At 37.5% G+C, this 17,553-nt stretch overlaps 2 protein-coding genes across 2 annotated transcripts in view; both read left to right on the forward strand.

Moving 5' to 3' along the window:
• The window catches only part of c2cd2l (c2cd2 like), a 41,468-nt gene extending 26,203 nt beyond the window's left edge, over positions 1–15,265 (forward strand). The window contains exons 5-15 of the mRNA XM_007260500.4: positions 2,033–2,146; positions 2,471–2,584; positions 5,320–5,419; positions 5,939–6,071; positions 7,996–8,060; positions 8,387–8,508; positions 9,662–9,833; positions 10,265–10,372; positions 10,493–10,626; positions 11,235–11,472; positions 12,505–15,265. Coding sequence (XP_007260562.3) covers positions 2,033–2,146; positions 2,471–2,584; positions 5,320–5,419; positions 5,939–6,071; positions 7,996–8,060; positions 8,387–8,508; positions 9,662–9,833; positions 10,265–10,372; positions 10,493–10,626; positions 11,235–11,472; positions 12,505–12,758 — 1,554 coding nt within the window. The 3' untranslated portion in view covers positions 12,759–15,265. The remainder of the gene's footprint in view (positions 1–2,032; positions 2,147–2,470; positions 2,585–5,319; positions 5,420–5,938; positions 6,072–7,995; positions 8,061–8,386; positions 8,509–9,661; positions 9,834–10,264; positions 10,373–10,492; positions 10,627–11,234; positions 11,473–12,504) is intronic.
• A 1,550-nt stretch (positions 15,266–16,815) lies between these two features.
• On the forward strand, positions 16,816–17,543 carry LOC103032209 (histone H2AX). The gene has a single exon (XM_007260501.4). It carries the CDS (start codon positions 16,912–16,914, stop codon positions 17,338–17,340), a length of 429 nt encoding a protein of 142 aa, XP_007260563.3. The 5' UTR covers positions 16,816–16,911; the 3' UTR covers positions 17,341–17,543.
• The last annotated feature ends 10 nt before the right edge of the window (positions 17,544–17,553 follow it).

The raw sequence follows: 17,553 nt of genomic DNA on the forward strand, positions 1-17,553 counted from the left end.
TAAGTGCAAGTACTGAAAGCATGGTGATAAACACTCCTCTGAACTGCACAGATTAAAACATTTCTTATATAAGAAAGCTGCTTGTTTGGTGATTTTTTTTTTTTCTCTTGACACTGATTTGCAATCAATTGACTGTTTAGAAACCATTCTTGTGTGTGAAAACAAACCAGCAACAAAAAGTCCATCCCTTAAACAAGCCTAGAATCAGACCTGGGTTGTGACGAGTGTGAAAATGCCTTAATATTCATCATAGGTCATAACACGAGCAGTGTGTTAAGTATAATTTGGCCTTTTTCTAGATAATTGTCACAGTTCAAATAAATGTAATTTGATCCGTCATTAATGAAAGTTACAGGCCATATTACATTTAACAAACTTTGCACATTATGCCCCATCATGAGTATTACTGTGGCCAGACTGGGTTTGAATTTTCCTGGATTAGGAATAAATGTTTTAACCACGCAGCTACAGTATGAAGCAGCCTCTCAAGGTGCCCTTGATTGTAAACTCTTTATTTTTGCCTAGTTGAATAATGAGAAATAAGAACATGTAAGAGATAAACTGTGAACTTCAAATAATGTTGCAACTCAGACTCTAGTTATGGGAAAACCAACCTGAAGCTAAACACACATCCAAAATCAAGATCCAAGAAAGCTAAATCTGGGGAAAGCGAGTGGGTACTAGGATAAAATATAACCTGGGTACAATATCTTCAGCTGGCTAACCACAAGCTAAACGCAAACTAAGTTGCAGTAATAAATGGTTGAATATACCTAATATCGAACTACACAGTATTTTGATGAAGATTTTCAGTTAAAAGAAAATTTAGTCTAGGACTAGGCTTAATCCCTGTCTGAGAAACAGCTACTAAGAGTACAGCATTGCTGTCTTGGAAGACTTGAGAATTATTGCTTAAAAATGTCATTGCTCTTAGTGTTAAAAACTGTATGATATGCTGTTCAGTTGATGTGAGCAATCACTGTTATGTAAACCTCTCAATACATACATGTTTTGTTCTGAGGCTTGTTGTAAATTATTCCTGAGGGTGTTTGTATCACTTAACATGGCATCTGTTTACCCTTCAGCAGAAAGAGCCAATCAGCTTGCCAGTTATAAGACAAATGCAATAAACCATGTACAGTTCTGGAAAAAATAAGAGACCACTTAAAAATGATGAGTTTCTTTGATTTTACCAGATTGAAAACATGTGGCATAAAATTACTCAATAGCAGTGTGTAAGACTGGTGGAGGAGAACATGCCAAGATGCATGAAAACTGTGATTAAAACTGAGGGTTATTCCACCAAATATTGATTTCTGGACTCTTAAAACTTTATGAATATGAACTTTTTTTCTGTGTATTATTTGAGGTCTGAAAGCTCTGCATGGCTGTTATTTCCGCCATTTCTCATTTTCTGCAAATAAATGCTCTAAATGACAATATTTTTATTTGTAATTTGGAAGAAATGTTGTCAGTAGTTTAAACAATAAAACAACAATGTTCATTTTACTCAAACATAAACCTATAAATAGCAAAATCAAAGAACCTGATTCAGAAATTGAAGTGCTCTCTTATTGTTTTTCCAGAGCTGTATATTTGTACAGATTTAATTGGTAAATTTTAAATGTGTTTTTGACACTATAGAGATCAAAAGGTCAAACAGATCAGAGCTTTGTCTTGTGTGATGGAAATATCTGGCCAGCGGAGTTTCAAATATGCCCTTTGAGTGAACTTTCCTATTATGAATAAAAAATTAGGGTTTCCCCAGAATATCATTGACCCACCTCTATTGCAGAGAAACCACCAATTGATTTTTTTTTTAATTATATATTAATAGGACTTTATCTGTATACTGATGCCATGCTGAGAATTAAAATAACTTATTCTACATTCATATTTAAACTATGGACCAGATTGTGCCGTTGATTTCGGGTACCACTTAAAGCACTACTTTTGAGAAAACACAAATTTACAGTACAAGCATTTCAAATGTTGAGTTAATAGTAATGCTCACTACATACCACTGCTACAGTTGCAGGTCTGTCTGGAGGAGATAGAGGAAGAAGGCCTCCTGGTCTCCTGGACGTTTTCTAAGCAGCCCCTGCTGTCCTTGATCGTGACGTCACGACAGAGAATTCAGAGAGAGGTAGGTGGCAGGGAATTACCATACATCCACAAGAGTTTAACTTTTCTTTGAGTTCTCTTTGTAATCATTTTATTTTATTGTTTAGAATACATATGATATTAACACACGACAACTTGTTTGTTTATTATGTTTCTCAGACTCTAGATTAGTGTATTAATGCTCAGCTTTGCAGTGTGGTGGTGCTCCAAGACAGGATTTGTACCTCTTAATTTAGCCTGAGCAAAACTCACAAGCATGTTAGTAATATTCCTAGACTGTAATGTGCACAGTGACTGACGGCTGCTCCAGAGTTGATCTGTGACCTTTGCTATTGGCTCTGTGTAGGGCTCTGGGGAGGAGGTGGATGTGGATATGATAGCAAAGTTGGTGGAGGACACACTATATGCCACGCAACCTGCCATGATCCTGAACCTGAGAGCATGTGTCTCCAGCCCAGCTGTAAGATCATACACACTCACTCACTTGCTCACTCACTCACACACACACACAAAATAAACACACCCATTCTACCATTACTTCTGCAGTGAACCTCAGGTTAAAATAAATTTATTTGGACTCTTAGTCTAAATTTGATTTTTTTTATAGAAAATTCTTCATTATAGCGTAAGTTATCTGTAAGGTATCTGTAAGCCACTGTATTGAGTATGGCTATGGATAATAGAATGTGTTTAGGAGTGATTACTCAAGAAAAGTGCATAGTTTTGTGTTTTATAGCATAAATATTAAATGATGATTCATCCCAGTAATATTGTGTTGTCATATTAAGCTTAGATAAAGAGTGGCTGCATGAGTAACAATGCTCGCACAATGGATTGTAGCAACAACAATACAGTCTGCCAATGTGTACTGCAGCTGCCAAGCAACTAGCTTCACAGTTTTAAACAATTCAACACACATCAACTTGGTGTTCACTTTTGTCAGTTATACAGTTCTATAATGCTGAAGGATATAACCTTAAAGTCAATATCATGATAATTTGAACATTTTACCTTGATCACAATTAATGAACTAATGATGGATACAGCACGTTTCTTTGTACAAACTGCTTGCATTTGCCCAGTATTTCAGTTCTTTTCCATGATGCTTCCTTGTCGCAGACTGGACAGCGTGGAATTATGTGACTGACATGTGGTAGTATGTTTTTAAGGGGACGTTATATGAGCATTAACAGAATTAAAAAAAATGCAAGATCCAAGAGTTTGTTCAATACTTTCCCTATAGTTTGCAGTAACCATGCACAAAGTAACTTGTGTAATATCAAAGTTTTCAAATAGCAGTGATTTTATTGCACAAAACATACATGCCTACAGAAAAATACTAAAAACTGGGTTCTCAGGGAGAGGTGACATAATTTGAAATGGAACAGGCAGTGTAATTATTCGAAAATGGGCATCATTTTGATATGTGTCACTGCAGTATTCTGAACTAGTCAGAAGTGCCAATGATGGTTTTGGTTAATCCTGTGAATAATGCATTACATAAGTCTAGTCTTGGAAAAAAAAAATAGAATGAATCACCCTTTAGTATTTTACAGTGTGAGAAAGCGTCTAACTCACGCAGTATTTGTAAAATAAGGCTGTAATATTTTCAAGGTGTTATCAATATGAGAGTTTAAAGTGAGAGCCGATTTCTCTTTTTTTCTTCATTTAAGAACTTCTATTGCTCTACCATCATTGGTGCATACACACAGAAAAAAAAGGTTCAAAAGCTAAAAAAAAACTTTAAATAGGTGGGGCTTTTATTTGGGCTCTAATGAGGATTTTATTGTCCAAGCCAAGCAGTATATGACCACCCCCTTGTTTGTACATTAATTGTCTATTTATTCAGCTCAACTGATCATAATTACAGCCTGTAATCCTGCATCTGTTTCTCTGAATATTTTATTATAATCCTTTCACTCTGTTCTTCAATGATCAGGACCCCACATAGCACCACATAGCAGCTATTATTTGGGTGTTGGGTCATTCTCAGCTCTGCAGTGAAACTGGCATGGTGGTGGTGTGTCTGTGTTGTGGTGGTAGTAGTGGATCAGACACAGCAGTGCTGCTGAATTTTTAAACACTGTGTTGTACACTCACTGTCCATTCTATTAGTAACGCTTACCTAGCTGCTCCACATTGTAGATGTAAAATCATCCTTTAGTCCTTCATCAGTGGTGCTGCCTGCAGTACGCTTTGAACAGGTTGCTGTTGGCTGGATATTTCTGGTTAGTGAACTATTCTCTGTGCAGCAGAGACATTGGGGTGTTTAAAAAACCTCTGCAGCTTTGCTGTGTCTGATCTGTGTGTACCAGTGCAACACACTAACACACACCATGTCAGTGTTACTGCGGTAATAATATTTGCTCTGTGCTTCTCCTATAGGGTCCTGACCATTAAGGAACAGGGTCAAAGGAGGGTATGCAGTGGTGTCCAAACTACGGCCCGCGGGCCATTTGCGGCCTGTTTCCTTTTTTGGAGCGGCCCGCGAGGTATTTTAGAAATAGAATGAAAGTTGGCCCGCTGTTAAGCAGGTTTTTATAATGTGAGATTCAAAGTTTGAACGCTAGGTGTCAGAAACTTGCAAAAGAGTCTAAAAGCGGAGAGGGTGCGCATTTCTAGTGCAGAAAAACAGGGCAAAGAGTCTAAAAGCGGAGAGAGTGCACATTTCTAGCGCATAAAATCGGGGCAAAGAGTCTAAAACTTGCCGTAATTAAGGAGTTTAATATTAAGAGACATCATGAAATTAAAACTTCAATTTGAAAAAAATCTTAGTTTACACAACACTCTCAAAGATAAAGACAGTTAGTCAAGTAAAATGGTGTGTAAATGAAATAATCAGGAAAAAAGTATTATTTAAATTGGTATGTTTCATTATTTGTTTTATTACAGAGTGTGGCCCGTGACTTCAAATATATTTCTCCTTCTGGCCCCCAACAAAAAAAGTTTGGACACCGCTGGTATAAACCAAAGGACTACAGTCTGTAATTTTAGAACTACAACATTCTACTTTATGCGCAGTGCAGGTGATAAATTGGACAATGAAGCAATAAACAATAATATTTTGACTGAAATGGTATATATTATATATGGTATTGGTAATCATCAGCATATCTTTGAATATTCTCAGCTACTAGAAGTAAGTAATAAAATGAAATGGTTACATTTGACCTATGCCCTTTTACTTTTACACAGTTTCCCAGAGAAAAGCAGGGAAACCGCCAGAACTCTCCACAGAGCAACAATCTCCGGCGCCTTCTGGTGCGTCAGCTCAAAGCCTCCAGTGTCAAAAAAGGTAGCTATGCTGTTCAACCTCTATACACAAGAATGTTTTTGTTTCCATGCTGCTAATTTGTGTAGATTATATCAGTTGTTCTAGAGAGTCACACATGTCCAGTAGAATGTTTTTTTATCATTATTATTCAATCAAAGGACCGATTACAAGGTCATGTTACACCCTACACTTATTTGTTGGATGTACTGTGGTAGTCTTTATGCCAGAATTAGTGTTTCTGTGTGCTGTCGTGGTATTTTAATCTAATCCACATCTTCCTGGCTGTGACATCATTTACATGATGAATCATAAGCTTGCAAACTGTTTCCTTCAGCAGGAGTTCTTAGAAAGCTGGATTCCATAAACAGTGCACCCTTAAGCTGTTTTGTAGCTTGTCCAAAAACATAGCTCGTAAAGTCGACAGTTCTCAGTTTTGAGTGCTGCAGAACTCTCTGCTGATAAAATGTCAGCTAGCCCTGAGTCATCTGTTTTTAAGATGATTTTTTAAAGCTAGAAAGTAACGTTGCTGTGTGTGTTCAGGTTGTCAGACTCATGTTGGGGAGTTGTGCTGTGTCCTGAGCCTGGATGTCCCGGTACTGGAGAAAAGAACACGCTTCCTGACACCATCCTCCAGTCCTGGAGCCACACTGGACTGGGGAGAGGAGCTTACACTGTGAGTGCTTTGTATTAGGCCAGTGTTGGGGTAATTATCAGTTATCAGTAATTACTTAGTCTCTTATTACTCTCAAAGCGTGATAAGGGTTACAATTGGACTACTCAAGTTTACTTTTAAGAATCTCTGCAATCACCTGTAAAGCACACAATTAAACCTGAAAGTCCTTTAGTACTTTATTTTACTATAAATAGCCAAATACACCTCACTGCATTTATTTCAGTAAGATGCAGTCAGTTATGCTTGATGTTTCAGTGTCTGTAAAAACAGCTACCTTAAAGCAGCAGTCCCTATGATGTTTTGAGGAGTTAAAAGTGGACAAAATATGTTTTTAGTAATGGTATCAGTGTACTGGCATTACTGGCAGTGTACCGTCTCTTGGACATCTAATATATTTATTCTAAAAAACAGAGTGGTCTGGTAGGTTTGTTAGATGTAATTGCACTCTATTTTTCGACAGTATTTCTTAAATGAACAAAATCAGCAAAACCACATAGTCAAAAACACACAGCATTATTTCACATTACTCTGGTAATGTGCTCTGCTTTGTGCTATCACACACTCTCACCAGAGAGGTCTCTAAATTCCAAAATTCCTAAAACTTAAAGACTGTCATTTTAAAATCAAATCAATTAGAAAGTGGTTCCTGAATGCACATCTGGCCTGTTATGGTTATGATTCCATACAGGCTGGTTGTGTATGTCTAGAACTGCTGATCTCATAGTATTTTCAACACAACAATCTCTAGAGTTTACTTAAAATTATTTAATACAAAAAACTCTCTGCAGTGGAGCCATATACTTATCAAAAATGGAGAGTTGAAGACTGGGAAAACATAGCTTGCTTAGATACAACATGAATCCATGGACGAAATTGTTAACAGTTCACTTTTCAGGCTGGTAGAGGTGGTGTATGGATGTGGTAAATGTTGTTCTTGTCACACTTTTAGACCCTTACATCTGTGTACACACTTTGGGTACAAAGATGTTGGTGGTTGATTGCTGCTGCTGATCGCTGAAATGGAAGCAGAATATTGTTCCTTTAGCACTGTTTCGACTTTATATAATTCCCTTGAACCAAATGTAAAAGTTCCTTGAGACTGATGATCCAGGATGAGCTACTTATGTAATCATACTCGCTATGAGAAAAGTACACATATTCCAGATCAGCCTTATTCTTAGTCTGCAATAAAGGAGATTAAGCCTAATAATAGACTGAATTGTAAAGACTGTCAGATTCTGCACTAAAAATGCATATTGAACTACCAGTCTGCTCTCTCTAAGAATTAGTAGAAAGCTTTTTGGTATGAGAAGCAATTCCAGATCTGCAGATTTGAGGTCTTGCAAATATACTCGTTTAATGTAACACTTTTAGCTTTTTGCCATTTACTTCATTATTTTTCTAAAAAAAGGATCCTACAAGGTGATTTTTAACAGACAACACTAGGTATCCTCAAGTGACCTTTTAGTGATTCATGCTGCTACACCAGTCTATTTTCATATTAATAGGGATATGCTAAGTGTTGTCAGATAATCCTTTGATTCATTATTATAAAAGTGTGAAATTGCCTTGCCATTCAATATACTTTCCACCCCCATGGTTCTACAGATGTCTGGAGCCATTGACTGGGCAGACGAGACGATGAGCTATTGGGTCCCTCAAAACCATTCATGCACTGTTCTCACAAGCTTTTGATCTGAATTGTTGTAATTCATCAGTTTCAGCATCGTGCTGTACCAAAACTATCCTGTTAGACTATTAATAGGACAGTGAAGGAATGACCTTGGCATTTGTATTGCTGAGGTGTTTTTTTTTTTTTGCAAAAGCTATTCACAAGCTTTTTTTAAGATTTAGTGTTTAATACTTTTGTGTGCACAGTTATTTTTGAAGCCATCTCTCACCTCTTTCTTTTCTGCCTGTTTAGGGATTTGCAACCAGAAACCAAAGAACTCAAAATTAGACTTGTGGAGCGTAATAGCAGAGGAGAACGTAAGTCAGTCATTGATCCTAAAATTACATTAATTTTACTTTTTGTTACCTTGTTTGACTCTTGCTTTAAAGTCATTGGCATGCACAGTTTATCAGTAGTTATGTTGTTCATAAGGTTTTTTTTTTAACATTTGCCTAAACCACAAGTCACTCTGAATGAGAGCATTTTCCAAAATTACCAAAAATATCAAATGTATGTGTTAGGAGGGCCCAAAGCCTGTTATTGGTATAACACCAAAAATACATAAAAACATACTATACCACCAGAGAAGTTCAAATGAGGGCAGTGTATCAGTAAGACTGAAGTTTTCCTCTTTATTTGGCAGAATTCTTGCCGGGTCATGCATGTTTATCGCTGGATCTCCCCAAGAGGAGTCCCAATGGACTTCACAAGCTGTCAGTCACACCCGGTCATGGTCTGGCACCCACAGCTACTGTCACTTTGGAGGTAAGTGAAGTGATGGAAATGGTATTCAGGTGCACTACACTGTCACTGTCACTAACTCTGCCTGGATGTGGTTTGTCTGGAAAATCAGTTCATCAACAGTTCATGATGCATTGTTAAAAGATTTTAAAAGGGACGTATTTAAGTGTGAATATCTTATAATAGGTAAAAAACCTTTACATAATATGAAGCTTTCTTAATTCTTCAAAAAGTATTTTTTACACATTAAATTAAAGTAGATTACTTAATGTAATAATACTTCTCAGGCAAAATATTGAGTCAGTCAATAGTGGCTGATTTGAAACTAATGGACTTGAATCAGTATTAATTCAAAGTGTATTAAAGTGTATTTGTAGCCTATTATAAACTTCATTTTGTCTATAAAAGAGAGGGAAAGATTGAAGGAAAGATGGATGGATGCATGGATGGATGGATGGACAGATGAATAAATTAGTAATTAGAGAGAAAAGTTAATGTATGCATAATAGGGTGACAGATAGATTGATGGATGAAGTATAGATTCATAGATGGATAAATGAATGGATAGGGGGTGGGGGTTAGATGCTTGGATTGATTGCTGTTTTGTCATTGTAATAAATTAACTAGCAATCCTTTTGATCAAGATTATACAAAGCATAGTGTGCAATGCTAAAATAAAATTAATAAAATGATTTAAATTAATAAAATATAAATAACATGTAATATAGCTTAGTACAATATAAATATAATCTCTGGAATTGTACAATATAAAAATTCCATATTCCAAATTAAAAAAAAATAAAGAAAAATCTAATAAATATTATTTATTTACTGTATTTAGGCGCATGTATTGGGTTTTGTAAAAGAGTCTTTGGTCTATTGTTTACAACTTCCTAAAGCTTGAAGTCAGTGTCTTGCAACACCGATATGAGTTCTGATAAGCCACGGTTCCAAATGTCTGTGTGAATTATTTAACACGAGTGGATCTTTTTACATCAGATTACCCTGTAGACTGACTGCCTGTGTCTGATTAACTTGATAGCTACACTTGGCTCTCCATTCCTTTGGTCACTCTTACTTTCAACCATGACAGGGCATTAGGCCAGTTTTCAGTTTTTTGATCTTCCGGAACCATGTACAGTAGTAATCCAATATTGTATGTTTTTCCCACCTGTAGCTCCTGTATATGGAGCTGAAAGATGTGCGGTGGTGTCAGAATGCCACACCTTTGCGCTCCTCGGTTACGCCATCCAAAAAGGTGGATGTAGACCGCACCATCATGCCTGATGGCACCATCGTCACCACTGTTACCACCATCCAGTCACGGCCAAAACTGGACCGCAAACTAGGTAACTAGATTTCTACAAGTAACTAATAGAATACAGTTGCTAGTTTTTAATTGCTATTAGGAACGTTGTGATCCCAAAAGTTTACTACATGGACAAAAGTATTGGGACACCTGTACATTTTTTGTTTCCTCTGAAAATGAATGGTATTACAAAAGGTTTATCCTGCTTTCATTGGTGTAGCTGTCTTTATTGACCAAGGAAGACTTTCTGCTTAATTTTGTACATTGCAGCACTAACTATTGACTGGAGCTCCATAATTTCAGAGAACACAGTATAGTGTTCCTTGTTAAATGTTATTAAATAATAGGTTGATTAAAAGTACTGCAGAGTAACTTAAGAGGGGACGTGACCCTCATATGACTTGGTATTACTCCTCTCCTTTCAGTTGTTTCTTTCCTCATGTTTGTGTGTGTTTGTGTGTGTGTGTACAGGAGATTCTCCCTCCAGATCTCCATCTAAGGTGGAGGTGACAGAGAAAAGGCCAACCATGCTGACAGAGAGCTTCCATAGCCAATCCAGCATCAGCCCCACACCCAGCAGTCAGTTCACTATTAAACTGCTTATGAAATGTTTAAAGATTCTAATAAAGGTCATGTGCATTACTGTAAATTATAGCTGTAATTATATGCTGTGTTTTTTATGTGTATTCTGTATCTCAGCGGAAAGTCCCCTCTCTAATGGGCTGGACCCTGTAGCAGAGACAGCCATCCGGCAGCTGACTGAATCGGCAAGCAAGACAGCAAAGAAGACGCCCACTAAACGCAGCACCCTCATCATCTCTGGAGTGTCAAAGGTAAGATGATGTTATATGATGTTATAATGATGTCATGTTCGAAGACATATAAAATTCTTAATTAATTAATTAATTTATTTATTTATTCACACAAATAAAAACTCTGTTTGTGTGTGCGACTTTAGATAGATAGTTTCTGTCCACCTGATATTTGCTGCAAAGGAATGATGGTATAGTCTATGATATTAAACAATAGTTAGTCAATATCTAATGAATATTGACTTTTTATTGACTGTTTAGTTTAGTGCCATCTGTCAGATTTTATTCAGGCTTTTCTTAAAGCAAACAAACGTTGCACTATCATAGTGTATCACCTTTATTTGTGTAGAAAAACATGAAAAAGAATGGGTGCGCATAAGTTGCAAACTTTCTGCAGCTGAAAGTCAATCAATGTAAAGTTTGTTGTTTTTTTTTTTTCTTATGATTTTAACACAGAGTATAAAACACAGATGTTCCTCATGATGAAACACACAGATTTTGTCTGTTTTATGTCTAATTTAAGCAAATGCAGTGTAAGTTATGTAAAATATAGGATGTTCATTTTCCCACCTATTGCATAATAATACATATCATAGCAAACTGAAATCTGAAATATCTTCATTCCCCAGATTCCCATTACAGAAGATGACTCTGCGTTGTCGGTGGGATATGCTGCAGCCATGGACGCTGCCCTGCAGGGGGAGCACTCTCCAAGTGGGGCCCCGAACCACCATGGAGCTGGGCCGCACCAGGAAGCAGACGAGACCACCCCATCTGATGCCTCTGAGCGGCCGTCTGTGGATGACGTGGAGTCGGAGACGGGCTCCACTGGAGCACTGGAGACACGCAGCCTCAAAGACCATAAAGGTCAGGAGAGAGAATGTCTACAGCGCATACTGTTTACACAACATGTGGAACATACTTGATTGAATGTAGTATTTGACAGTATTTCAATTAAATAATTGATATTTGAAATCTTTTCATTCTTAAGATTCATTTTCTGACCTATGTAATGATGTCTGGATTTTTTCTTTCGCAGCACTTCCTTGAGCTTTTGAGTGTGCAAATCTGTAATGTTATTGTTTTGCTTTAACAAATTGATCACAGTGTGATATTTGTTATTTTGTAATTGTGATGTCTACAATATTATTTCTTTTTTATATATTTTTTTTCTTCAAATTTTTATCCCATTTACACGGCCAAATACCAAACCCACCCATTAGGACTCCCCCTATCGCTAGTGATGCTCCAACATGCTCCTCCTCCAATACATGTATAGTCAGCCACCGCCTCTTTTTGAGCTGCTGCTGCTCATTGCCGAGTAGCATCACAGTGCACTTGGAGGAAAACGCAGCGACTTGGTTCCGATACATCAGCTCACAGACGCCTTGTGCTGAGCAACATCACCCTTTGGAGCGCCATCTACCCACCCAGAGAGAGCAAGACCAGTTCTCAGGGATCCGTAGCCAAAGGCATACAATATTATTTCAATATGTTCCCCAGCCTGTGGCCCACATACTAAAACTGGCCCCTGAAAACTATTAATTTGGCCTACTAGAAAGTTAATCTAACTAAGTGCAAGTTTCGTAGTCTTAAAATTTTATTGTTAAAGTATTTTAGTCCTTGAATTTATAGTGAAGTCACAGTACAGTTTTGAGTACAATTCTATATTTATTAGGTATATATCAACACTTCTAATTTCTAATTTTCATTTTCTGTTCTTATATAAGTATATACGCACACTTGCCATCAAAACTGGGACTGTTGTATGTACTGGATTAGTACAGCTATGGCACCAAAAATATTCTAGTAAGTCCAGTGCAGGCAATCTACTAGGAATAAGTGTAGATCTGTGTGTCTGTATGAACCTTCACTTTCTGTCTCTTAATTTGCTTACAGTGGGCTTCCTCCGCAGCGGCACTAAGCTGCTGTTCCGCAGGAGGCACAGGCAGAAAGACCCCAGCTTTAGCCAGTCCCACGAGGACGTCTGCAACCTGGGCAACGACTCGTCCACGGCCTCCTGCTCCTCCAGCGGCCGCAAGAAATCTGGAAGCTTTTCACGTCGGCTCATCAAGCGCTTCTCCTTCCGATCATCCAAAACCAAGGGAAAAAGTAGCGCCACCAATGGAGGAGCCAGCACGGGAGACAACTGAGGCATGGGCTGTGAAATCAAAAAAAGAGAGAAAAACACTAAAGAGAGAAAGAGAGAGAGAGACACGGTGCGGGCGCCTGTCGAAAGAGTTTAGGGGCAGCTAGAGCATTTGGAACAGTTCATTTGGAACAAAAGGAAAATTGTGCTTCTTGAACAACTTTATCCTACAGAGACTTTTGGGACACGCTGGGAATATTTTTGACCCTTTGTGTTCGTTGTACGTAGGTATTTGACGCAAACAGCAGACGCTGCTTTATGAGAGTGAGGTAGATGCCTCACGTTTTGTTTAGTGCTGGAATCGCAAAGAAAAATGGGGGGGGGATAAAGGGATTTATTTGTGTTCTTCTGAAAACACCTTTTGATTGTGTAATGTATAATGTTAAATAAGAGACTTAAAATGGCTGCTTAAGTGGAGGAGAGGAGGTGGGTGAGTTGAGAAATAGTGGTTGAGTAAAATGCTGTAAGACTTGTTCAGCACAAGGGGGCGACATAAACCAATACTTATCAGAAAGCCTCCCGCATTATGTTGCTATTCGTTTGTTTGTTTTGTTTGTTTTTTACTATGATTACTATTTATTTAATTTTCATCAGTTGCACACTTTTGAAACTCTTTTCTGATTGTTTACAGTGGTGGGGAGATCTTCTTCATCAGTTTTATTATTTTTGTGTATTGTTTACTGTCACTGACACTAAATTATTCCTCCTTACCAAACCAAGGAGTCTTCAGTGGGTGAATTATGGTGAGGCTTATGCTGTGTGCTTTGTTGTTTTTGCTGTAGTTGATAGCGAGTTAGATCAACAGATATTTAAGCCCTGTTTTTTTCAAATTGTGGTTCTTCTTTGATTTACATTGTGGCACCTTCTTCTTTTATTATATTCATTTGTTAAAGAAATACACGAGTAGTACGCATATCTCACAGTTACGCTTGAGTGGAACAGAAATGGAAAAATAGACAAATTTAACTCAGATATGTTTATTCTTCTTAAACATTTCTAAAACTGATAATCAACACGTCTTTAAATCATGTCTAGTTAAAGTTACAGTAGGTTGGAAATGTATTTCAGGTTGAAAAAAAAACACCTCAGGGGATATCATGAACGGTTTCCACAAAATTAAATATATAAAATTTTTTCAAGACTACTCGAAGCTCGGACAAGCCCACACTTTATATTTCTTTAATATTTAGCTGCAATAAGATAACTCAGACTACCCTGAATGAATGGGGTCCCCTGCATGCATAGATGAGCAGACCTGAACGTGTAAATAATAGTGCTAACGTTTACGTTTTAAAAGTTTCACCTTCGATTTTGCATAAGAACATAAATAGGTGAAGGACGGCAGCTTAATTCAGCTTCTCATGGCTTTGGCTATTCAAAGGGAAATTATCTGACCACTCAAAGACCACAGCTTGATGGATGGTTCACTGATGTTTCAACATTTTTGCATAATTCAGTTTTAAGGTGTTAATGCTCAGTTGGAGTGGTTTATTGTGATGAGTATTATTCCAGAGAATCTTACTATAAAAAAAAATCCAAAAATAATCTTAACAACTAAATTAATGCATATATAAAAAATATAATATATGTTTAGGCCAAAAGCGTGGTTTAAAAATTGTGATATCTTTTTTATTATGGAGCTTTGAGGGACATTTTGAAAGCCATTCACCACCACTGTGGAAATTTCTCTAGAACAGCATATTTCCCAACAAACAAAATTAAATCATTCAGGTTAATGGGCTCTACGTGTTAAGAAAAACATATTGGGCGATATCAGGAAAACAAAAATACTCAAAGTTATGTCCATATATTATACAATGAGCTGAAAATGTAATTATTGTGAAAGGTCTACTTGGAGGCATTAAATACTTTGGATGCCCAGGTTTATTCACTACAATTATGAACAATTCTGACTCAATAAATTAATATAGAATGATCATTATCAGTTCACACCAAATATCAGTTCACACCAAACCACGCTGACACAGTTTGCTTACATCTTAATGGTAAAATAGGACAAAACATGTAGAAACATCAGTGGAATTCCAGTGTATAAATACAGTGCTGTGGTGTTTGATGGTGAAAGCTGGTTGATTTTGACCTGTAAGCTGTTTGTTTCTTATCCAGGCCAATAAAGTCATCATTGTCTTCTTTTTGACTCCTTAAATGACTTCCTTAAATCTTCCAGACAATGGCTTCAGGCACACACAGTCTATATTGCAGTGCATTCATTATTTTCAGAGGGTTGTTTGTAAATTAGCAATTTTCAGCTGAACATTTACAGGTGGGATCCTCTACTCTTTCTCCAGTCTTTTATCCCTTTTCCCCAAAAAGCCTGGAAAGCCTGAAGACCCCAACATTACACTGCTAGTAGGCCCAGAATGTCATTGTCTATGAAAACAGTGAGCCGCCTAAAGAGAAACAATGCCTCTCAGATATTTGATGCTTTATATTACTATGTGGCTACTTCAATGTTTAATTTATTCTGAATAAATTATTTTTGAAAATGCACTTGTCTCTGGTTTATTTTCTTCCAATCTGCCACTGAAAATAAGTTCTAAGACTTGCCTTGTTAATAAAGGTGTAAAATTTTAAAATAAACAATATATATTGTATTAGTTTGAGCTATCACACTGACATATAGTTCTTTAGTTACTATAAAAAAAAAGTTGCATGGCTGTCCAAAAAAATAGGGAACAGGCCTTCATTCATTATTTTTCTTGCAATAGAGATGGATTGATGTAGTGTAGTGTTGTGTTTAACAATGAATTTCATGTTATACCAGAGTTTGATTTCTTGGCTGAGCTAACACAACACACCAATAAAAGTCTTTAGACGTTATATATGTTTGTTTCTAAAAACTGGTCCTGATAGGAAAAGTATTGATACTAAGCTCTTTTTTATACAGTGCACTAAATATGCATTGTTTTTTTTTTAATATACTTTGTGGTGGAATTTTGACTGCAGTAAAAAATATGCAGAGCAGGAAGTACTACTGCCTCCTCTTTATACCTTTTTTTCTCACTATATCCCCATCCCCCTCTCTCTATCTCTCTGTCCATATACCCCCCTCTTTCTCCCTGTTTCTCTCTCCCCTACCCCCACTTCTCTCATTTACACAGACACACACACAAGCCATTTTGACTTTTTATAAAAAAAATATTTAAAAAAAGTATTTTTACATTAAAGTTTATGGATCTTAGCTTTTGTATTGAACCAAAAAATAAAATAAATATATTTTTAACATTTTATATGACTTATTTAATATATTTGACATATAAGTAAACTTAATATACGGCCTGCTTTTTTGTAATATTCATGTGATGAGGATTGCAGAAAATAAGTATTTTTAAAAGGCCAAGAACATTAATACATATAGACATACATGCATATTAGCTTTTGTATTTAATAAAAAATTGAATAAATATATATCTTATATTAATTGGTTATGTCATATATTTGATATAGTTTAAAGCAGTACATTTTAATGTACATCCTTAATTTTTAATAACCAGATGGTGGCACATTGACTTTGATGTGGGGTTATAAATAATATAAATATGCTTTCTGCTCCTTATTTCTTCATTAAAAAAACATTTTTAAAGTTCAAGAAGTGGATGGATATTAGTATATTAGTTGATATTGAATCTAAAAAAAATCTAATAAATATATAATATATAGGATGAGTTAAACTTAAACCAGATGTTTCTCATCATTCTGAATACTTTTACAATATAAAAATGCCTTTGTTGACTTTCCGCCAAAATACCTCGACTTAAAATTCAGAGGGAATACGTACAATTGGTTTGAATTTTCCGCTCAAAGTTGATGGACAGCGGGAGAGACCAATGGTAGCACAGTTAAACTTCGCCGCCCAACCAGAGTGCAAGATTGAACCGTAACGCTCTGATTGGTGTTTTACTTTGCGCTGATTATGCACAGCGGTTTTCAGCCAATGAGCGAAAACATCCTGTCAGGCTTTGATCACACGAGCCAATCCGTCCGCTCTCGGTGCGAGTTTGACGAATGGGAAGGTAGGGGCGGGCCTAAGCGCCCGTTGAGGCCTGTCCTTAAATACTGCAGCAAGTCCAACCCCACAACCAAACACCGATTTTTTTCTTCTGAAGCTTAAAGAAGTAAGCGAAGAACTTATCAACATGTCTGGAAGAGGAAAGACCGGAGGAAAAGCCCGCGCCAAGTCCAAGACCCGCAGCTCCAGGGCCGGCCTGCAGTTCCCCGTCGGCCGTGTGCACCGTCTTCTGCGGAAGGGTAACTACGCTGAGCGAGTGGGCGCCGGAGCCCCGGTGTATCTGGCCGCTGTGCTCGAGTACCTGACCGCTGAGATCCTGGAGTTGGCCGGAAACGCCGCCCGTGACAACAAGAAGACCCGCATCATCCCCCGCCACCTCCAGCTCGCCGTCCGTAACGACGAGGAGCTGAACAAGCTGCTTGGCCGCGTGACCATCGCTCAGGGGGGCGTCCTGCCCAACATCCAGGCCGTGCTCCTGCCCAAGAAGACCGGCCAGGCCGCCGCGAGCTCCAGCAAGGCGGGAAAGAAGGGGTCCTCACAGTCCCAAGAATATTAACTCAACAGAAATGGCGCGAACTCTGACTTGATAACACCTAAAAAACCAAAGGCCCTTTTAAGGGCCACCCATCTCCTCTGAAAAAGAGCAGATTTCACTCTGACTTTAACCTCCTTTACCTTCTATTTCCATCATCAGTCTTGTGTGGGTGTGTCTGTCTGTGTGCTTTTTATACGGTGAAAATAAACATGTCTAACTTGAAATTATTTGGGG

This window comes from Astyanax mexicanus, chromosome 1 (assembly GCF_023375975.1).
Source record: "Astyanax mexicanus isolate ESR-SI-001 chromosome 1, AstMex3_surface, whole genome shotgun sequence".
Lineage (NCBI taxonomy): Eukaryota > Metazoa > Chordata > Actinopteri > Characiformes > Acestrorhamphidae > Astyanax > Astyanax mexicanus.